General features: G+C 39.2%; 1 protein-coding gene across 6 annotated transcripts in view; it reads left to right on the top strand.

Moving 5' to 3' along the window:
- gabra1 (gamma-aminobutyric acid type A receptor subunit alpha1) overlaps positions 1-21,879 on the top strand; it is a 60,190-nt gene extending 38,311 nt beyond the window's left edge. For all 6 annotated transcript variants that reach the window (XM_037546137.1, XM_037546135.1, XM_037546136.1 and 3 more), the window contains exons 8-10: positions 3,518-3,670; positions 16,547-16,749; positions 16,961-21,879. In XM_037546137.1, coding sequence (XP_037402034.1) covers positions 3,518-3,670; positions 16,547-16,749; positions 16,961-17,278 — 674 coding nt within the window. In that variant the 3' untranslated portion in view covers positions 17,279-21,879. The remainder of the gene's footprint in view (positions 1-3,517; positions 3,671-16,546; positions 16,750-16,960) is intronic.
- The last annotated feature ends 1,852 nt before the right edge of the window (positions 21,880-23,731 follow it).

The following is a 23,731-nucleotide window of genomic DNA, read 5'->3' as shown; positions in this document are numbered from 1 at the left end:
AGCAAATGGCTGACCCTGTTTATCAGAGTGGAATGTTAAACCAGAGAACACACGAATCAGTTTTACTGGCCAAGTAAGAAATCACTTACAATGAATGTTTGTCTAAATCAAGAAAATAAACAGAAAAAAGGAAACATTTAAAGACACGTTTTTCCTTTCGCTGAATTGATTACCACCGTAAAAGAAGACTGACCTCATAAAATGGGTTTAAAATGGGTTTTTGTCGGTGCATTTCGTCCATATATGATGTGGACAAAATGCTAAAGTGTCTTTGTGTATCATGATGTAATATTTTTGCCATTTTCCCAACTTATACAGTACTGAGCGAAGGTTTTAGGCATGTAAGCAAATGTTTAACCAGTTGACCTCAGCAGTGAGTTTATCACAATATACATCAGAATAAAGTCGTATTCATAATTCAGATAAACAGAAAAACAATAAACAGTAACGAGAATTTCTCGGGTCCATATTTTTCCTGGACTCCTTCACAGCCGCCACAGAGACTCGTTAATAGCATCAATTACATCATGAGCTCAATTTACTGAGCACTGATTGGTCAAACCAGGAGCTGCTTTATAACTACATATAATACTGGGCTTCCTCGAGGAGAGGCTTGGAGATGGGTCAACACACACACCAACATCCAGAACATCACTGTTTATTATATTTATATATATATATATATATATTCTATAAATTTAGTTTATTTAAATATTAACACTTTTCTCAGCAAATAAACACAAACTACACAAATAGATGTTGAAACCGTCTTGGGTGCACATTTTGTACATATAAGTAAAACAAACAAACTAAAATTTCCACTGTAGATTATTTATAGATTTGTAGTATTAATAAAATATATCAGTAAAAATGAATCATTTAAAAATGTGGCTCTGCTCTTTTGTTAGTGCATCCTTTCCATCAAAAGCAAACAAACAAACCAAACTGAATAAATAAATATAAAAATGTTGATATTTATCTTTTTTTCATTGTTTTTCAGTTTTTGACATATTTTGAAAATGTGTGTTGCTCTTTAAATGGTTTGTAAATTTCATGATGATTAGACCAAAAGAAACGACCCAAAGTTCAGGTTCAGGTTCCATTGACTTACATTATAAGGAAAGCAGGTTTTCTGCTTCCCCTGTGAAGTTCTCATTTTGGAGATACAAGGTTTTGTTCTGACAGCAGCGATATGTAAATTAAGACAAAACATGGCAACATTTTTTATGAAATATGATTTAGGTGATTTGTAAATGCTCTGTAAATAATCTGTAGATGATCTTGCAAACATTCAACTTATCTTTAAATATCATGCAACTGAATATGTTTTCACTGTAAACTGAACGTTAAGCTGAATGCAGTTAAATCTAAATCTAACTGTAACCGTGACTTCAACTTTAAACCGAAATCTGATCCTGATGTTGTAGAAAAAGAGCTGAATTTGACAGGTTGTGACAGGTTTGACTCTCAAAATGAAAGATGACTCAAAATACATCAAAACAAGTTAAAGCAAGCTGGTGAAAATGGTAAGGATGTACAGTAAGTTCAGATTTTTGTGGTATATATGAAAAGAACATTGTAAATATTGTGTCTAGCTGTCATTGTGGTGATTTCACCACTTTAACAAATACCAATTTAGCCATTTATACAAACTGCAGTAACTGGGGGGTTTTGAGGGCCTTGACTCTGAGAGGCAGGTGCTGTGTAGATTCTGTGCACTGCTGTGTTGCAGCAATAGCAGGATTAATTAACATGCTAATGAGATTTGTGCAGTTTCTGAAGGTTAAGCACAGGACAGTACTGTTTGAAGTTGTCTATTGGCTGGTGTTGTTTCAAGTGCAAGTGCCTGCCCTCAGAGAGATTCCCTGCAATATTTATCGATTGGAAGGTGAACAATCAATTTTGCATGGCTGTTGAATAAGTACATATTGATTACCGTGTCTGTAGCCGTCAAAACGAGAAAGACTATTTATTACGGATCAATTGGAAATGGTTTGCGGTAAGAGTTCTGACTGGAGGTGCTCAATTAATTGGTGGCCATTACTGTGCAAGAGAATTTGTGTTCAACAAGCTGTCCGCTCTATTAGAAGACAGACGACTCGTCGGAGAATAATCTGAGAGATTGCTGTAATGACAGGTTACAGTTGTGCTTTGAGCACCGTCACTTTCAAAAAACACAAATTCCATCATGCAATTTACAGCATAAATAAAAATCCAGTTAAAAAACAAGATGTTTGTGTAAAAGTTTGTTGCTTGTTGTATTTAGACTGGGAAGTGCCGTAGTAAAACGTAGGTTTTAGTTGAAAGCAGAAGGGTTAAATTCTTAATGTCACCCACAGAAAATTATCCAATCAGGATTGTTCTCTCTGTGGTATCTAGGGAGATACAGCTGAGCTGGTCTCCCATTGGTTAGGTCTTCAGGAGCTGGACTGAAGGCCTTAGGTTAGATTAACTATCAACAAATTGTAGGTAGTGACAGAGAAACCAACCAAACTGTGGAACTATGAGAAAAAACAACACGGTAGTCCTTTTTGAGGTTCTAGATACATCACTGGCTATGAATATGAGTCTAAGCAGTGTTCCGGTTAGATGTTAGGAATGTTAAACAGTGACAGCAGCTGTGTCAGAACTCTTTACTGAAAGATTGACTGTAAAACAGATACATAGAAGCTCAGATAGATGATAATGTCTGTTACAAACTTCAGATTAAACGCATGAAAGGGCTTCACAAGCTTCAAATGTTTCTGGTTTGGTGTTAGTTTAGCATTAGTATTATGATATTATTTATCATGATAACAGAATGGGGTGCTACCAGAAACTGGCATGATCATAGAGGTGTTTTTGCATCTACAACTATAACGTCAGTAAAAATAAATTATTTTAAAAAATTGTGCCTCTGCTGTTTCACTGATACATTTTGTCCTTCCCAGCTAAATAAATTAATAAATAAATATTTTGAAATGAATTGTGAGATGCAAGTGTCCTCAGCCATCATGATGTCATATTTTTGCCATTTTGCCAACCCTTGCTTAAATATAACATTAAAAAATATGTAAATTAAAACAAAGCATGGTAACACTTGTAATGAGAGATAATTTAGATGATCTGTTGATCATTTTGTAAATATTCAGCTTGTCTTTTAGTAACATGCAACTGAATTGGTTTGAACTGTAATAAAATCTCAAGTTGAATGCAATTTAATCCAAATCCAACTGTAACCAGATGTGAGAGTCAACGTCAGCACAGCCCGCAAATCAATCGAGTCAAGCATTGTTTTTGATTGGATTTGTCCAGTCGCATATAAAAATGAAGTCAAGTTAAGCTGCTTGTGTTTAAAGGCTTCCAGATTAAACTGTCTGTGCTGGATTTGCTATTTGATTGCAGTCAGATTCTGATCTCTGTTAACAGTTCTAACACATCCTAATTAGCAAACTGCTCAAGTACACTTCTAATGTGCCCCCTCTCCTCCCTCTCTCCCTCTCTCTCTCTCACTCTCTATTTCTTATCCACCCTTCAGGAGAGTACGTTGTCATGACGACACACTTTCACCTGAAGAGAAAGATCGGCTACTTTGTGATCCAGACGTACCTGCCGTGCATCATGACGGTGATTCTGTCGCAGGTGTCTTTCTGGCTAAACAGAGAGTCGGTCCCTGCCAGGACTGTGTTCGGTGAGTGTTCTAATTGATCTCGTGGGAAAAGGCAGATCAATAAGCTTTTAACTGTGTCTCGCTCTTTAGAGCTCGTTCAGCCTCACACAGACATGGTCAGGGGGCCAGTTAGCCTGATGACTGAATGCTAACCAAGTTCTGTTTGTGTTGAATAAATCCTAGATTTATTATCGTTTAAAATAAAAATAATACGTTTTCCCTGTATATGCTGCATGTGGTTAATCAGCCGAGACGTGTTTGATGCCTGAAGTGCTTCTTTTAGTTTTAGCATTGGAGCTGTGAGACTAATGTAGCTATCAAGTATTGGAAGCAGTTATTACGCTGCGAAATGTGTGTTTTTGCGTTGCGGTTTGTTTTTTAAGGGCATTTTCACCAAACCCAGGACTGAATCTGGGCTCATTTGGGGAGGGGCTGATTATTGCTGGTTTGCTATCACACACAAAAATTCCATCTGAACAGGGGATTGATTCCAATTCCGTACGTGCAGGTTTGCAGAATGGTTGGCACAGCTTCATCTGTTTATTATTTTCCTTGGACACAAACACTCAAGCGGTAAAGAACAGTGCTTGCTGTCCACAGCAGTTCGCTCCTGCCATCACAAAACTTAAAAAAGGGAAGTGACACGATAAGCAGAAGCAGTCACATTGCAAAATAAACCAGTCAAGCAACCCCACACGCAGCGCTGGGAGTGCTACAGCTTCCACATGCACAGTTGGCTGGAAGCAAAACTCAGACCATCAATTTCAGAAGGAAAAGAGACAGCTGTCAAGCTCGAAAACAGTTTTCACACTCAACCAAACATACCAAGCTTACAGAGCAAGCAGTCTCTTGGTCTGAAAAAGTCAAGTCAAAGTTTATTTATATAGCGCTTTTTACAGCAGGTGTCGTCACAAAGGAGCTTTACAGAACAATCCAGGTCCAAGCCTCAATGAGCAAACCAAAGGTGACTGGCAGGAAAAAGTCCCTAAGAGCAGGAGGACGAAACTTGTGAAAAGCTCTAATGTGAAAATGCCCTAAGAGAACATCATTGAAAGCAGCTCTACTTTACCAAACACTTTACTGCTTAGAGGGTGTAATGATCCACAGATTTTCAGATTTGGTACAATTATTTCTGAAATTAAAATTTGATTTCTAATACAAAAAATAAGTCCCAAAAATATCAGCATCTTGAATTAATATGCCAGTGATTTTCAAATGGTGGGTCTCTGTGTGGACAAGCTGGTTGCGAAGAAGAATACATATTTATGCATTATTTTTCCATGAGAGCAGAGCTAAATAAATGCATTTCAGAAGTAAGATCAGCTTCTTCAGATTGTCTGTATCATTACTGTGGCCTCTTATATCTGCCATGTGCAGCAAGCGCAGGCAAAGTCACGTGTGAACTGCAGTAGTAAAGTGTGAGTGAGGTGTGCACTCGCCATGCTCAAAGCTTCAAATCTATTTTTACTGCTTGCAGCTACAAGCAACTTCAAATGTTAAAAATGGGAAAGTCTCTGGAAAGCACATCATCCGTGCATGATCAAAACATTCACAAACCACAGATAAAGAGCAAAGAATCACAATAGAGGAGTTCAGTGACCTGGATGGTCAACTGTTCTCTGTTGTCAAGGACCTTTTTTGGTACATGATGTATCTAAAGATGTCGTGTGGTTATTTTATTATTCTTACTTCAGGCAAACTGCTTTTGGCCTTTGGTCCAGTGTGTCCTTTACTTCAGTTTCAGCCAAGGATAAACATATTAGTGCATCACCATGCAAAAATCTGTTACTCATAACTGGCTATTTCCCGCTGAAGTCCTAGTAATCATTACGATTTAGTAAGTTGACGACACGGATCCAAACAAATCTAATTAAGACTTGTCCAAATAAATATTAATGCCATTTATTAATGTCTTACTTTTATTTTTCATCTAGTGGGCATATCTTTCATCTAATGACCTGGAAGGCTACATGAGTTTATAACATTTACGTCACTATGACTTCAGAATTGGCCGATGCCTATTGAAGTAAATGTTTATACACATTTATATAGGTTAAAGTCAGTTGCAATGAATGGTGTATGTAGCCTTATGAACACTGGCCTACAGTAAACTCTAACAAAGTGGTTTTAATGTCATTGTTAATAGCAATTAATTATAATTAGACTATTATTAGGTCTAATATGAGAATATGAAGAGAATGCATGCAAAATAATTCATAATTCCAAAGAACACACAATGATATTTAAAGTCTGAAGCTGAGGCCTGTGTGTATGTGTGATGTATTATGTAACACACTCCATAGAGGAGGGATTTGGCTCTGGCTGAGCTGTTCTGTCCTCACTTTACCTCCCTCTCTGCTTCCTGATGATGTCGTATCCCAAACTGCTGCTTTATAAAAGATAGAACCTCTGCCACCCTCAGAATGGTTAGCTGGAGCGCTTGAAGTAATCCGTGAAGCATTTGTAAGGAGTAAGCATTGTTACATTCTGTTAAGAACATGGTTCTTCACCTCAAAATTTGCAACTGCTAGAGCATATGAGTGACTGGACCACAGCCTGGACACCTCTGATCTTTCTTTGCAGAGGAACATCCTTCCACTTAAAGATCTTTTCAAGCTCCGTCATTCTCTGCTTAGTGCTTATTTCTTGTGTTATATTTCTTGACTGCTAGGTTCTTTTTTGTATTTTATCACTTCACTGAAGAAACATGGCTAAGCAGTAACAATAGTCACTTTTCTCTAAGCTGCTAGAACTTTTTTGGCTGGAAGATACTGCTGGTATTAAAATTATATGTTTTGTCTCCCGAGTGGTGCAACCATCTAAGCATTGGCCCTGTCATCAGGAGATCGAGAGTTTGAGCCCCAGTGATGCTACAGCCAACCATGGCCGGGTGGCCAAGAGAACACAGTTGTCCTTGCTCTCTCTGGGTTGGCACAATGGTCCCCCGTCTCCCCCATCAATCAGCATGATGCCAGGCATCTGCTAGCTGATGTAACAGAGCTGGTGGTTAGTGTTCTCCTCTGAGTGCATTCAGCTGTACAATGACTTTGTATTAGCAGCAGTTTGAAAAGATGCAGTGGCTCTTCACAGGAAGCCTGTGCTTGCTTTCATCCTCCTAGTGCTGGTAGTCTTGTGTGATTGGGGGGTCCTTACTAGTGGGTGTAACTGAATACATCTAAACTGGGGAGATAATTGGGGGGGAAGTATATATTTAAAGCCATATTAGGGAGTTCTTTTGCAAAACTCTTGCATAAAAGGAAAATTTGAGGTGTGTCACAGTGAACAAAATCATAGCTCATCCAAATTACAGTCGTGATATTATTCATAACACAGCACTGTCTCTAGAGTTCTGTTGTTGACATATTGCACCAGAATAGGCCATTTGTTTTCTTTAGGGTTCAGAAACACTTCACATTTAGAACTAAGCTTTAGGAAGAGCACACATCACATGAATCAGTGTTGAATGATGTACACATATGTATTTGGCCGTATCGCCCAGCCCTACATCATAGCATGACTTAGCATGCTATGTTTCTGCCTTCTTGGTCTGTCATGCAATTTCTACATGTAGTTATCTGCAGTTATATGGATGAACAGTCAATTGTTAGTTTTTGTCAGAAAAATTAATAGTCTTTTGTTCAATCAGATGACTCAAATGAATCTAGCAGCACAGCACAAAGCCGAAAACAATCCGGCGCTTGGCTCTCATTTGAGGCAGGAAGACTCAACAATAGGTTCTAAAGGGGAGGGTTGTGCATTAGATAAATAGGCAATTTAAAATCCCACTCTGGATACGCTTATCCCTCAGACATTGTTCTGATTAAAGAGGATATGCATTTGGGTGCTTAATCATTGTTGTGTAAAACCTATTTGGAATATATTTTGTCCATTATGAAACCCTTCAATGACAGCGCAGTGGTTATGAAAGGCATTGTGAATTAAAAATGTTCAGTTCGAGTTTGTTTTGTAAAAGTAGGACCCCGATCCTCTTGTCCCACTGCTCTGTGACTTTGGAAAGATTGTGTCTTTAAAGCTCCGCGTTTACTGAGTCGTGCGACGCTCCAGCCTGATGGATCTGCTGAATTACGCAGAGTCACTTTTTAAAGTCTTGTTAAGGAGACATTTGTCAGTCAGCCTTGATTTCAACTCAGAAATGCACTGAGGATGACCCTCAAAGTTTATCACCTTGAGAAGATGAAATTAATGAAATTGAGAAGATGAAATGAATGAGATGATTTGTTAAGAAATAAAAATGAAAGCTCAAATATAACATAGGCATAAAATGGTGATAGAATACATATAAAAACAAATTAAAAGTATGTAAAAGAACCAACTATAATAATAGGTGATAAGAAAAAAGTGAAAGAGTTAACATCAAATTAAAGTTGCGATAAAATACTTTAATTAAATGAAATAAAATAAAATAAAAAAGCAGAAAATAACTGCTGGTTCCTTCGGTCCAGACCAATGATGAGAAAAGATAAAGCAATGTTGCATTTCCGTTTGGCTTCTTCACCGACTATTTAATGGACTCCTTCAACAGCCAATGAACACTGACAGCGAGAAAGAAGAAATACAGCAAGTAAACAAAGAAGAATGGCAGAAAGTCTCTCACGTGTGGAGCGAAGCTTTTTAATGAGCTGAGTTTAAGACACAAGCACAATCAAGTTATTATTGACTGAATTATGTACATTTAAAACTAATAAATGCCAAACGGTTCATGGTTTTAAATCCATGATCCACTTAAATATGTTTACCTGCTGCTTCTTCACTGTTTCAGCACAAACAGCGGAGGAAACAGCGACAGCCGCGACATGTTTGTTTATTTGCGTCTCCTAGTAATGGGAAAATGTGAGCACCATTCGGTTTAACAACAGCTTAAAGGTTGAGCAGTGTGTGATCCCTAATGGTTTAGTGTGTGATCCCCAATATTTCAGTCACCCAAAAAATCAGCAAAACCGGTGTGGTGGTGCGAGACACCCAGTCGTATAGTGAACCCACGGCTTTAGAATCCTTGATTGTTGTTGCCCAGAGTTCAACGAACTTGAGTAGCAATCCTGACGGTGCATTTATACATAACAAACAGCCACACTTTCACACAACGCTGAGCTCAACTTATGCAGAAAACTAAGAAGCATTGAAAAACGGAGGAATTTTTTGGGACAGCAATGATATGACATCTGGAAAAGTTGACCTATTTCCGCTTCACGGAAAATCTGCCAGATTCTTTAAAATGACAGCAGGTTTCACAGCATGAACTAAAGTACTCAAAATACCAACTCTGACAGTTTAGCAACATGGAGAGCGACTCGGCAGAGACGGGCAGAGCTGTGAAATGGGTGGATGCGAAACCTGTCAGGATCGCCTGCAATTTCTGACAAGTCTGAATTTGACAAGTGTGAACTATAGTGGTTAAATGGCAGGCTAGTGGAGGGTGTCATATTCATACAATTAATCCTTTTTACAAAACAAAAGCTTATAAAGTAATGCATTCCACACTTCTGTTAGTTTCCCGGCATACATATGGCGAGAGATGTGATGCATCTTTACTTTGGATAAGCGAGCCAAGGCCAACAGTTCTGTGAGCGATTTAATTCCTGCTCTCAGCCCACAGTTAATGCCGTTTTGCCTTTTCAGTCTTCACTTTACATCGTCTGAACTTGTCATCTTGTCACAATGAGCTGAATAATAGCCCTTGTCCGCTGACGCCATCAGCTCCATGGGTTCCTGCCCACCTGAGTCGGTTAGCTGTTAGCTAATTGCATTGCTGTGCACTGTGTGCTCTCTCAGTTGTGTAATTAGTTCTGTGTCCTGTTGCGCTTGTCAAAGAAACTCTGTTAAATGACATGGATTGTAATGGTCAACAATTCATCACATGAGAAAAGTTTTTGAAAACTGCTGATTTGCTTAAAGATGCAAACATTGTTTATTTGGACCTTTATGTCCAAAAGTATCCAGACAGTCTTTCTGATGGGTGAATTCAGCTACTTTAAGGTCACCCATTATTAATACAGGCTTCATAATTTAGCCCCGATCAATAGAATGGGACACTGGAGCAGCTGCACGTGACCATAAGGTGACCACGTCCAATGCCAAACGTGGACTAGAGGGGTATAAAGCCACCCTGCATTGGGCTGTGGAGCAGTGGAGCTGTGCTCTTTGGACCGATGGAGCTCCATCCAGTAGCTTTGGGATGAGTTTACTCACCCAAATATTTACTCACATTAATTAAAAAATGAACAAACTACACTTTTAAATCAAGAGTTCAATAAAGAGAGTGGTTCTATTTAGAATATAGAATTCTATATAGAATTTCTCTATGAGATCAATGAATAGCAGTTTTGATATATTGCCATTGTCTTACCCATGATACATACTTAGAAAGATGGTTCTTCAAGGGTTCTTCATTAAACCCATTGGTTCTGTTTAGAAGCTTAAGCTTATGGTGAAATGGTTCTCCAGATTGACTGTTGCACAAGGTTTTATATAGAACCTTTTTGAAAATGGTCCTATATAGCAAGTTCTTCTACACTTACATTGTCAAGCTAACAACAATAGAAGAACCCTTTTTGGAGCTACAACACCTACTCCATCAATCTGATGATTTCACCATGCAGAAAATCATTTAAGCATGCTGTTAAGGTTCAAGGTTCTGAATAGAACCACTGTCTATGCTAAAGCACCCTTGCAGAACCGCCTTTTTTAAGAGTGCACTTTATAATATCTAAAATAATATGGTAGTGGTCATTAGTGTCATTAGTTACTGATTCATTGAGACATTACTTAACCATCTGGTAATGATTGTTGGTCTCTGAAGTGTTCTGTTTATTGACATACTCTTACTGGAAATTGATCCTCAGTATTTTTAGTTTCAGACAATTTTATGCTTTATTAAGCAGGTGTTTATTAAGTGGCTGAATGGAGTGCTGTGTCTTCTTGATTGAAGTCCTTGTTTTGGATTATATTCGCAGCGAAAGTCGATCCAATACATTAGCCCCCATATTTTTTCCCCCCAGGTTCCATAGAGATGATGTGTTGTCGGCACACTGCCAGCCCACTCCATCACTTCGCAGCCTCAGCTAAGAGACTCAGCCAGAAAATAGATATCAGCCATGTTCCTCCGCTTGAGTCTTGACTGCCTGGAACTTCTCGGAGTGGGAGAGAAGGGAGGGAGAGTTGGTGGGTGGGGGTGCAATGATGGTAATCAAAAGCGAGCTGAATTTTCAGCGTGATTCAGTCCACTCTGTTCGCCTGTACAGGGAGATTAAGTCATTCTGAGCCATACTGCTCACGCTCAAGAGCATGGCTACAGAAGCATGACCTTCTGTGGATGGAAACGCGTGCCGGCCTGGAGGGTATCGATACCGGTCCTCCTCAGGTTTTCACACCAGCCGTCTAATCACGGAGCCGCTCGGGAAAAGCCGTGACACGGAGAAAGCGCCATCGTCTCTCAATTGTTCTTCGCACTTCACAAGGCTTTGTTGAGGCAGCGTTGAATATGCATGAGCTGAAATGGTAATAATGCTAATGAGGCATCAACAGTTCTGTAAATAAATCCTCTGGAGAAGACAACAGCAATCCAGCAGGAGAACCAAGTGGAACACAAGAGGGGTTGTTTTTGTAATCTTGAACGTGAGGTAGCACTTTATTGGAGCCTGAAATAGATACTTCATAGCACATGCAAAAGCTTTGAATAACACACGATATATATATATATCTTATCTCAAGTTAGGAAATCTTAATCTACTTGACAAAAGTCAACAATCAACTTCTGCACCTGTTTCCAAGCAACTGACCATATGTAATCAAAATGTGAGTGAAGCTGCTGTTACTGTTGTAAAAAAGGTCAAACAGAACTAAAGTGTGATAAACTGTGAGCAGTGAATGCTGTGAGAGCGCCCCCTGCTGTTTATCAGAGTCGCCCCCTGCTGTTTATCAGAGTCTCCCCCTGCTGTTTATCAGAGCGCCCCCTGCTGTTTATCAGAGCTCCCCCTGCTGTTTATCAGAGCGCCCCCTGCTGTTTATCAGAGCGCCCCCTGCTGTTATCAGAGTCGCCCCCTGCTGTTCATCAGAGTCGCCCCCTGCTGTTTATCAGAGCGCCCCCTGCTGTTTATCGTGTTTATCAGAGCTCCCCCTGCTGATTATCAGAGCCCCCCCTGCTGTTTATCAGAGCTCCCCCCTGCTGTTTATCAGAGCTCCCCCTGCTGTTTATCAGAGCCCCCCCTGCTGTTTATCAGGGTCGCCCCCTGCTGTTTATCAGAGCCGCCCCCTGCTGTTTATCAGAGTGCCCCCTGCTGTTTATCAGAGTCACCCCCTGCTCTTTATCAGAGCGCCCCCTGCTGTTTATCAGAGCTCCCCCTGCTGTTTATCAGAGTGTCGCCGCTCCCCAGTTTCAGTCTCCATTTCCCAAACGCTTTAGCCGAGCGCGCTGACATTCTTCCTCCTAATAAACAGACCCGTTCAGCTCCGCCTCCTCATTATTCACCACCATCACTGTAATATTTCATCTACATTAACACAGGAAGGTGGTCAGAGGGGCGGTGGAGTTTGAGTCGGCAGCGTCTGAGATGTTTAAACGCAGAGTTAGCAGAGAAAAGCATCTCCCAGTGAAAGCTGCGTTTTACAGTAGGAATAAATGGAGCTCATTATGCTGGTAGTGAACTACGCTGCCTGACTCAGCCGCCTCAGAACCAGAGAAACGGGCCTTAAACAGGAGTCAGGACCCTGCTGGGGTTCATCCTAAAGTCAGGACAGGATTGAGGAGGTTTGGTCCGGTTAGGATGTTTGTGTGACGCTGTTTTCTGATCTGCAGTTAGTGATGAGAGGATGAAGGTCGGAGCTGTTATTCTGGAGCAGATACTGAACTAAACTCAGTCGTCATGGAGACCAAACAGAGCCAATTTCAGAGTTAGGATGTTTCTGGAATACGGGCCCAGTTTACTGAACGTTTTTCCAGCTGTATTTTTACTGTTTCTTCAAGCGTCACCATCTGCTCTGTAAAAATGATCAACCTTTAATTAGCTCTGCTTATCATCCTGCTTCTTATAAATTCATTTAGCCAACCCAGATACGTCTTGTTGGCAGCTTTAGATGCCCGAGTAATTCTTCACTATGTGCTATATTTTTTTATCTTCTGACTGCATACTTTATCTAAAGTCTTAAACGTGAAGACTTATTAATAGCCCCTCTCTGCTGAGTACCTTCTCTGTGTGCTTCTGAGAGAGCTGGCAGGGAGGTTTTGTCTCTGTAAATGGAAAGGAGGAGTGGAAATCTGGTGGGCCTCCAGCACTGGCAAGCCTTCCACCATCTAATTAAACTTTAATGCACAGACTGCCGGCGAGATGGCAACTGATGCTTTACCCGTTTAATGGATTTCACTCATTGACCAGTCACGCTTGTTGTGATTAGGTGCAATGTGGCACACATATGCCTCAACCAGTGGGGTCTGGCTTTTGGAAACAGGACAGATTAGACATAAAGGATGTTTATGATCAGATACTCATTAAAAATAACATGGATGTTTTATGGAGTTAAACAGGTTCAAATATATCATGTTTTTTTGTTCCCACACCAGCGTTATCTGTGAATATTGACAGCAATGGTGCAGACATTTCTCCAGATTCACCATGACGACTGTATTGGAGCCATTATATTAACTATATTTATTGTAAATGTTTTCAGTCATAAAGTTCTTTATTGAAGTCACGGGGTTCACTCCTATCTCCTCTCGGTGTGTGTAAGATATCAGCATTTAGGAGCACTGAGAACCAGACCGGCTAAGGTACAGCCTCCACACGAGGGGGTTAGTTTAACACACTGCTACAACTAAGACCCCCAAAGTAAAAAAATCAAAAGTATGTGTATTTTATGCCCCCAAAACAGCTCATGTTTTGATAGTTTTTATACACATGTGCATGAAAACATGCTATGGTTTTGTACATCCCCTTCATCCAGAGTTTAGTAATACTTAGGCCAGCTCTAAATATATATCAAGACATCTGAAGCAGTTAGAACTTGAAACACAAACTTACTTAGTGTGAATATTTTAGTAAAGATTTACAGGATTATTGGAGAAGCCTCTTGCCTCTGTGCAATAATTGATGCTGCAAATGTCAATTTCTTCACTGTGTATATAGGAAAGCTTAGTGTGTAAATAGGAAAGCTTAGTGTGTAAATAGGAAAGCTTAGTGTGTATATAGGAAAGCTTAGTGTGTAAATAGGAAAGCTTAGTGTGTAAATAGGAAAGCTTAGTGTGTATATAGTAAAGCTTAGTGTGTATATAGGAAAGCTTAGTGTGTAAATAGGAAAGCTTAGTGTGTAAATAGGAAAGCTTAGTGTGTATATAGGAAAGCTTAGTGTGTAAATAGGAAAGCTTAGTGTGTATATAGTAAAGCTTAGTGTGTAAATAGGAAAGCTTAGTGTGTATATAGGAAAGCTTAGTGTGTAAATAGGAAAGCTTAGTGTGTAAATAGGAAAGCTTAGTGTATATATAGGAAAGCTTAGTGTGTAAATAGGAAAGCTTAGTGTGTATATAGTAAAGCTTAGTGTGTATATAGGAAAGCTTAGTGTGTAAATAGGAAAGCTTAGTGTGTATATAGTAAAGCTTAGTGTGTAAATAGGAAAGCTTAGTGTGTAAATAGGAAAGCTTAGTGTGTATATAGGAAAGCTTAGTGTGTAAATAGGAAAGCTTAGTGTGTAAATAGGAAAGCTTAGTGTGTATATAGTAAAGCTTAGTGTGTATATAGGAAAGCTTAGTGTGTAAATAGGAAAGCTTAGTGTGTAAATAGGAAAGCTTAGTGTGTAAATAGGAAAGCTTAGTGTGTATATAGGAAAGCTTAGTGTGTAAATAGGAAAGCTTAGTGTGTAAATAGGAAAGCTTAGTGTGTATATAGGAAAGCTTAGTGTGTAAATAGGAAAGCTTAGTGTGTAAATAGGAAAGCTTAGTGTGTAAATAGGAAAGCTTAGTGTGTAAATAGTAAAGCTTAGTGTGTATATAGGAAAGCTTAGTGTGTAAATAGGAAAGCTTAGTGTGTAAATAGGAAAGCTTAGTGTGTAAATAGGAAAGCTTAGTGTGTATATAGGAAAGCTTAGTGTGTAAATAGGAAAGCTTAGTGTGTAAATAGGAAAGCTTAGTGTGTAAATAGGAAAGCTTAGTGTGTAAATAGGAAAGCTTAGTGTGTAAATAGGAAAGCTTAGTGTGTAAATAGGAAAGCTTAGTGTATATATAGGAAAGCTTAGTGTGTATATAGTAAAGCTTAGTGTGTAAATAGGAAAGCTTAGTGTGTAAATAGGAAAGCTTAGTGTGTATATAGGAAAGCTTAGTGTGTAAATAGGAAAGCTTAGTGTGTAAATAGGAAAGCTTAGTGTGTAAATAGGAAAGCTTAGTGTATATATAGGAAAGCTTAGTGTGTATATAGTAAAGCTTAGTGTGTAAATAGGAAAGCTTAGTGTATATATAGGAAAGCTTAGTGTGTATATAGTAAAGCTTAGTGTGTAAATAGGAAAGCTTAGTGTGTAAATAGGAAAGCTTAGTGTGTATATAGGAAAGCTTAGTGTGTAAATAGGAAAGCTTAGTGTGTAAATAGGAAAGCTTAGTGTGTAAATAGGAAAGCTTAGTGTGTATATAGGAAAGCTTAGTGTGTAAATAGGAAAGCTTAGTGTGTAAATAGGAAAGCTTAGTGTGTATATAGGAAAGCTTAGTGTGTAAATAGGAAAGCTTAGTGTGTAAATAGGAAAGCTTAGTGTGTATATAGGAAAGCTTAGTGTGTAAATAGGAAAGCTTAGTGTGTAAATAGGAAAGCTTAGTGTGTAAATAGGAAAGCTTAGTGTGTAAATAGGAAAGCTTAGTGTGTATATAGGAAAGCTTAGTGTGTATATAGGAAAGCTTAGTGTGTATATAGGAAAGCTTAGTGTGTAAATAGGAAAGCTTAGTGTGTATATAGGAAAGCTTAGTGTGTATATAGTAAAGCTTAGTGTGTATATAGGAAAGCTTAGTGTGTAAATAGGAAAGCTTAGTGTGTATATAGGAAAGCTTAGTGTGTAAATAGGAAAGCTTAGTGTATATATAGGAAAGCTTAGTGTGTATATAGGAAAGCTTAGTGTGTAAATCGGAAAGCTTAGTGTGTAAATAGGAAAGCTTAGTGTGTAAATAGGAGAGCTTAGTTAATTTATGCTTACGCCTGTATAGTCAACCGTAGCTCTAATCTGTTATTTAATTTATTTATATTTTAAAACTTTTATATTTTATATTTAAACTTTCTATTTCTATTGCACCAAGAGGGGAGTGGGGGGGGGGGGCTGTAAACCAATTCCGTTGCGCAGATGTACAAGTACAATGTGTAATGACAATAAAGGTTCATTTCATTTTCTTTTCATTTCATTTTCATTTCATTTCATTTCATTAGGCTTTTATCTGTCTGCAACTAAGACCCCCAAGGTAAACAATGACAGACCTCCATATCCCCAATACACATTCAAAGGAGTCATTTATTTTGGAATATTTTATGCAGATTTATCAAAATTACTCTGAATCATACCAAGTTATTAAAAAAAGAGATTTAATGATGCATCAAGTATTTTCTGATATATGAATCCAGTTTTTTCAACAATCAGTATCTCGCAAAAACATGATTTGCGAATCTGATGTGTGTTCGTTCTGCAAAAATGTTTCTTGAAAATGCATTTAAAGTTTTCCTTCTCACCTCAAGCCAAAACACAGGCAGGGATTTTGGCCAATGCAGCTGCAGAATCTTAATTTGAGCTGATTTTATCGGCCAAGCAATATTTCGCCAGACCCTTGTTGACAGCTTTCATACAGTAGCAGAGAGATAGACAGGTGAGGGTAGTTGGGAGTGAATACAAAGTCTTAAAAAGGCAATGTTTGTTTCCCACTTGCAGGAGTGACCACTGTGCTGACCATGACCACCCTCAGTATCAGCGCTAGGAACTCTCTGCCCAAGGTGGCCTACGCCACCGCCATGGACTGGTTCATCGCCGTCTGCTACGCCTTCGTCTTCTCTGCCCTCATCGAGTTTGCCACCGTCAACTACTTCACGAAAAGGGGCTACGCCTGGGATGGGAAAAGCGTGGTGCCCGAGAAGGTACGTCACTCAGTTTCTTAGTCCAACAGAACGGTTCTCTACTAAAGATCTCATGAAGCACTTTTGAAAGCATGTAGAACATGAGTAATCTCAGGCATCTTGGCTTGATTTACGATGATTTCACTCACCAAGAAAACATATTTTTCCTGTAAAAACCATCTTCTTGGTTGCGCTGCTGAACTAACCTGCCCACCACTAACCCTTGTTACAGCAAAAGAAGAAGAAGGAGTCCCTGCTGAAGAAGAACAACACCTACACTGCTGCCACGGCAACAGCCTTCGCCCCCAACATCGCCAGGGACCCTGGTTTGGCCACCATTGCCAAAAGCGCACCCCCACCACCCACCGAACCCAAGGAAGAGCCCAAGCCAAAGCCGCCGGAGGCGAAGAAAACCTTCAACAGCGTGAGCAAGATCGACAGGATCGCCAGAATAGCTTTCCCTTTGCTCTTCGGAACCTTTAACCTGGTCTACTGGGCAACCTACTTGAATAAAAAGCCCAAACTGCAAGGCGCCCTGCAGCCCCACTAATCCTCGTGCATCATTTTGTTCTCTTTCTTTCTTTCTCTTTCTTCTTCTTCTTCTTCTTTTTTTTTTTTTTGAATGTCTCTTTACAAGTAAAACAAAAACAAACTGTGTCAGTAGTGGTCGAGTCCCCCAGTGTCCACTTTGCTCCTGTGTAACATATCTTCCTAGTTTAAAAAAAGAAAGAAGAAAAAAAAAAAGATTGGAAAAAAGACTCAAATCTGCAATATGTGCTAAACATGTGCTTTTTTAAAAAGAAAATACATGAATATTTCACCTTGAACATGTGCTATTAAAAAGGAGAAAAATAACGCATACCTGTGTATATATACTGTATATAAGCAGTATATATCTTGCGCAAGAGATCATTCTACAAACGCACATACAGTAGAGTTACAATGGAAAAGGGGATCCTTCTACTTTTGGTTACTCGTTTATCTCAACGTCGTTGCATTACGCTTCCGTCCTGTACAGAGTTTTTTGCATGGGCTGAACTTTTATTTTGTTGATTTATTTATTTGTTTTTTGTTTCTGTGACCAGCTACCGTCTGGCGATCGACTTTAAAAAAAAACAAAAAAACGATGCTACCTTCAATCACGGTTGAGTGTTCTTCCATTCTCTGTAGTAGATCAGAGCTTAACCCACTTATGTTTTATATTCAAATAGGGTTTCAATAGCAATAAAAACAAACATGTCTCAGTGGACAAGAAGTCACTCATTTTAAAGATATTAAAGACGTAGAACCATCCGCTGTTATGTATAAGGCTATTTATTTAGTTCTAATGTAAATATTACAGAAGTTAGAGATGTCAGTATTAAGTTGTGACTAACCTCAGAAAGTGGACGAAGAGAGCCTTTGTGTTTTGCGTTGAGGGATGTTTGTGTAAAAATAAAGAAGCTTTTTTTTTTTTTTTTTAAGTAAACGAGTTGGTGACCCGTTAAATGCCGGTTTAGGTCTAGTGTGGAAGTGTAAATTAGCGAGACGTCCTCTCGGAGACGTGTTCAGGACGGGCTAGACTTTAAGAGAGAATGTAAAACTGTAATATTGTGGGAATGCATTTTATATTAAGTATTAAATCACAGTTCTTTACGTTGGTTTATGGTTTTCATGGCACAGTTGCACGTTAGGGACATGTAAGATTGCGAAGACGACGTTGCGTTCTGCTGTTTCTTGCTGCTAGCCGCTAGCGCTGCATTGGAGAGAATGCACTGGACGTTAAGAGCAGTGCCTTTTCGATACTCGCTGAAAGGGAACTTCCTAGGTGGCGCTCTAATTTCAGGTTTTTGTGCGTTGGTTGTCTCTGGTTGACCTTTCGAAAACATTACTCAGAAAGTACCAGCTACACTGCCTTTTGTCTCACATGCCGTTTGAAGATGAGCCTGTTCTGTTCTGTTCTGGACGCTATCCGTTGTGAGCCATTAGCCATGCAGGCTAGTGCCGTGCTTTTACAGGCTGTACCACAGCGGCAAATCTGTTTATTTTCAATAAGCACTTTACTGTGGGGCGGTGCTCATAAGGCTACATAACACCTTTATGAACTCATCATGACAAATGACACAAACCTTTATAAAACCATTATATAACTTTATTATTTATTACCTTTATTTATTCAGAATTATTATAGAACCATTTTCTTTACTAAGGAACACTTGAAGAACCACAAAGAGTGTAGTGGTTACGTCCATTTGGCATCAAAGGCTTTATGACAGATGATTCCTACTGGAACAAATTTCGATAACACTTTACTGTCGGGTGCAGTTCATAAGGCTACATAACACCTTTATGAACTCATCATGACAAATGACACAAACCTTCGTAAACGTTTATAAAACTCTGCATAACACTTTACTGTCGGGTGCAGTTCATAAGGCTACGTGACACCTACATGAGCTTGTCATGACAACTGACATAACCCTAAATAAGCATTTATTAATGCTTATTCCAATCGACATTGTTCGCTATAAATGTTACATTTGCAAATTGTGATCAAAGTAGCAATTATGACATCTTTTTGATGAATACGCATTATTAAACATTTATGTAGGGTTATGTCAGTTGTCATACAAGGTTATGCAGGTGTCATGCAGCCTTATGAACTGTACCCTACAGTAAAATGTTATCGAAATTTGTTCCAGTAGGAATCATCTGTCATAAAGTCGTTGATGCCAAATGGACGTAACCACTACACTCTTTGTGGTTCTTCAAGTGTTCTTTAGTAAAGAAAATGGTTCTATGTGGAACCGTGAGCATGCAAAGAACACTTGATAAAAAAGGTTCTTTACATCATAAAGTGGTTCTTCAGACTGATGGAGAATGTGTTGTGTATGGTTCTATGTAGAAAAGGGTTCTCTATAGCACCAAAAAGAGCTTGACGTTGTAACAATAGTATAACTATTTTGGATGCTATATAGAACCCTTTTCTACATAGAACCATACACAACACATTCTCCATCAGTCTGAAGAACCACTTCACCATGCGAAGAACCCTTTAAGCATGCAGATGGTTCTTTGAGTGTTCATAGTTCTATACAGAACCACAGTCTTTACTAAAGAACTCTTGAAGAATCATCTTTGAGTGTATGCTATATGGCCAAAAGTATGTAGACACTTGAACAGCACACCTGTATGAGCTTGTTAGATGTCCCATTCCAAAACCATGGGCATTAACATGGAGCTGGTCCCCCTTTGCAGCTCTAACAGCCTCCATCCTTCTGGGAGGCTTCCTACAAGATGTTGGAGAGTGTCCTTGGGAATTTGTGTCCATTCAGTCTAAAGAGCATTTGAGAGGTCAGACGCTGATGCTGGATGAGAAGGCCTGGCTCACAGTCTCCATTCCAGTTTATCCCAAAGGTTTTCAGTGGGGTTAAGGTCTCTGTGAGGGCCTCTGGAGTTCCTCCACACCAAACTGGTCACTCCATGTCTTTATGGAGCTGCTTTGTGCACAGGAGCTCAGTCATGCTGGGACAGGAAAGGCTGTTCCCCAAACTGCTGACACAAAGCTGGAAGCAGACAACTGTGTAAAATGTCTTTGTACTGTAGCATCATCACCCTCCACTGGAACTGAGAGCCCAAACCCTTAAAAACAGCCTCAGCCCATTATCCCTCCTCCTCCAAACTTTACTCTTGCCACTGTGCGTTCCGGTAGGTAACATTCTCCTGACATCCACCAAACCCAGATTCATCATCAGACTGACAGAAGCTGATTCATCACTATAGAGGTTCCACTGATCCAGAGTCCAGTGTCGGTACTTTACAACTCTCCAGCCGACACTTGGCATTGCGCTTAGTGATCTTAGGCTTGTGTGCAGCTGCTCAGACAGCGAGACCCATTTCATGAAGTTCCTGACTCACAGTTCTTGTGCTGATGTTGCTTCCAGAGGCAGTTTGGAGCTCTGTAGTGAGAGATGTAACAGAGGACAGAAGATGTTTATCCCCACTCTGTTAGTTTATGGTCTACTGCTTCATGGCTGAGCTGTTGTTGCTCTTAACAGTTCTGTTTCACAATAATCACACCTACAGTTGGGCAGGTCTAGCACGGAGACTTGTAGCAAAGGTGGCATCCTATGACAGAGCCATGTTCAAAGTCGCTGAGGTCTTCAGGTCTTCAGTACGACCCTCTACTGCCAGCGTTTGTCTACTGACACTGCAAGGCTGTGTGCTTGATTTTACACACCTGTTCTCAATGGGCGTGGCTGAAACACCTGAACTCAGGAGAAGTGTCCACATACTTTTGGCCACATCTGACCTGACATTGATGGTATGTCAACTTGGCATCAAAGGTTAACAAAAGCTACCTTTATAATAAAAACACATACTGGAATAAGTGTTTATGAATATTCATATAGGTTTATGTCAGTTGTCATGACAAGCTTATATAGGCTTTGTTTAGCCTTATTAACACTGTCCTATAGTAAAGTGTTACCTTTGTTTTTTTCTGTAGCATGATGTCAGTCCCTTCTCAACAAGCACTTATGAAACAAAATCAAACATGTAAAAGCTCTTTTTTGTCGTTTTGTCTCCTGCGAGAAACACTGATGTTATCATATCTTATTTGAATTACTTTGATGTAGCAATATCAGAATAGTAAGGGCTTTTCACGATCAAACTCTCGACTATGGTCATTCTCTACATTTGGGGTCAGTTTATGTAGTAGCTTTAAAAAAAAACTTTCTTTTTTTTTTTTTTTTGGTCAATATTTTTGTTTTTTTTTGTGCTCCGAGTTTCAGTAGCTATAGTATATATGCTAAATATATGCTATTATTATTATTGAGATAATGAAATGGTTTATGTACGGGATGTTTTGGATGAGTTAAACAGTTAAACGACACCCAAACCCACTGTATAATTTGCTGTAGACGTTTGCTGAAGGATTATTTTTTGAGCAAAATGGGAAAAAAAGGGCGCGACTGGTGACTGGCGATGAAATGCACTCTGGGATTTGTAGGATGATCCGTATGCAAGTGGACAGTGATAACATATTCCATCATCAGAGACTGCTTCTTGGAGCCAGACTCTTCTGAAATGCTTTATACAAATGAATATATATATATATATATATATATATATATATATATGAAAAGAGCGTTATGCCTAAAGAACAAAAGGTGGTTCGTATGGGGAAAATATTATATATATAAATATAGAACACACTACATATATAAATACTCCATGATGATACTTGTTCTAAAGATAATAAATATTGTTTGTACCAACCTATTGTTATGCATTTTGCACATTAGAGGCATAATTTACATTTATGTAGTGAGCTTTGTGCTATGCAAGGATAGCTTTGAACCATGCTAATTAGCTTTCTCTCCCCCTTACTCATTGTCTTTCAAATGAACAAAAATACTGTAAAGGAAAAGGAGCTCAACTCTTTTATGAACCATGCACCCTATTTAGCTGTGGATATTTTTTTGCCAGTCAATAATAAAAAAGAGATATAAATAAATAAACACAATTCTCTTTATTTCTGATCGCAGGACTAGCTGAGCAGAGTCGGCAAGGATGATTATTTATTTATTTATTTATTTTGATGGAAGACTGAGTTTCCATAGAAACGCCACAAGAGAATTCCACTCATTTTTTTCCAAATTCCTCCATAACTCAGTGAGTGAGGTGTAATCAGAGAGATTCAGAGGGTTTGGTGTGAAGTGGTTCAGACGTCTTTACAGTGGTGGTGATGGGAACCAGGCGTCGCCATGACGACAACACAGATATAGACACTTTATTTACCATCCAGAACCACCAGAGAACCTACACGACTCTTCTGAGCTTATATGGAATGTTGATGATAATCTGGAAAATAGTGGAAAATCTGGAATAATGAGTTTTCTTTGGGGACTATTTTGCCGCACAGCGCCCTGCATGTCTCCCTCCACCATGAATGGAGTTGAAGTTCTCTAAACTCTCATAAAACAGCGTCTCAGTCATCAGGCAGTGAATTCAGAACCAGTTCATGTAGGAACTTTCTGTAGGAGCTTTTAGAGGGACGTCTGGTTCCCATCACCACCACTGTGAGGAGATTTTAGAGGGGGACGTCTGGTTCCCATCACCACCACTGTGAACGGTTCTGACTCTGTAAGTTTATCTAGAACTGAGCGTTTCACACCAAACCGCTCTGAACTGCTCTGTTTATATCTTGACCATCTAATTAATAGAATTCCCACTTAAGGGTAGATTTGGGTTTAAAATGTACTTCATAATGTATCATAAGAAATCACCTAATAACTATTTGCAGACTTTAGTACATAGCCTACATACTGTCGCTGTCCAATGAAAAACAAGAACCTCCAAAATAGTAACTTTACAGGAGAGGGCAAAAACTCTCTCACCTTTCAATGTAAGTCAATGTAAAGAGATTTGGTTCCAAGAGATTTTAGCACATTTCTATTGGTCCATTCGTCATGAAATTTCTACCCAGCGTTAAGGACAACTGGTGCGTTGAAATGATCTACAAAACTAAAAATCGGCAAAAATGGAGATACACGGTTTTCATTGGACAGCAACGACACACCATAATTTAGGCCGAACAGGTGGATTTAGAAACTCAATGTTATCTAAAGGGGTATAGACAAATTCTTTAAATGGACATATTATATAAACGTTTTAATTTCTATGTTTACTGATGTGTTACCTAATTATTTTAATTTACTTCTGAAGCACAAATGTTTAGACAGGTTTCTATGTCCTGCCACATCGATAGCTGATCACCTTAAACAGGGTAGATGCAGACACTCATTCACACCAGCAAACACAGCTTTACCTTAGCAGACAAACACAGGAATCTCTGATACGACGATCCGTTCGGCTCTGGAGGACGCACGAGAGTCCGGCTTGTTTGCTGATGTTCTCTGTAAAATTTTTTGTTATGATGTTGCCCTGTAGAACCTGATTCTCTGCATTAGTCACTGAATAAAACCGACAAAAGTACATCATGTTCATTTTATCCCTTATT

Source organism: Pygocentrus nattereri, chromosome 16 (assembly GCF_015220715.1).
Source record: "Pygocentrus nattereri isolate fPygNat1 chromosome 16, fPygNat1.pri, whole genome shotgun sequence".
NCBI lineage: Eukaryota > Metazoa > Chordata > Actinopteri > Characiformes > Serrasalmidae > Pygocentrus > Pygocentrus nattereri.
Note: the sequence above shows the minus strand (reverse complement) of the source record. Positions and strands in the feature narration are given on the sequence as shown.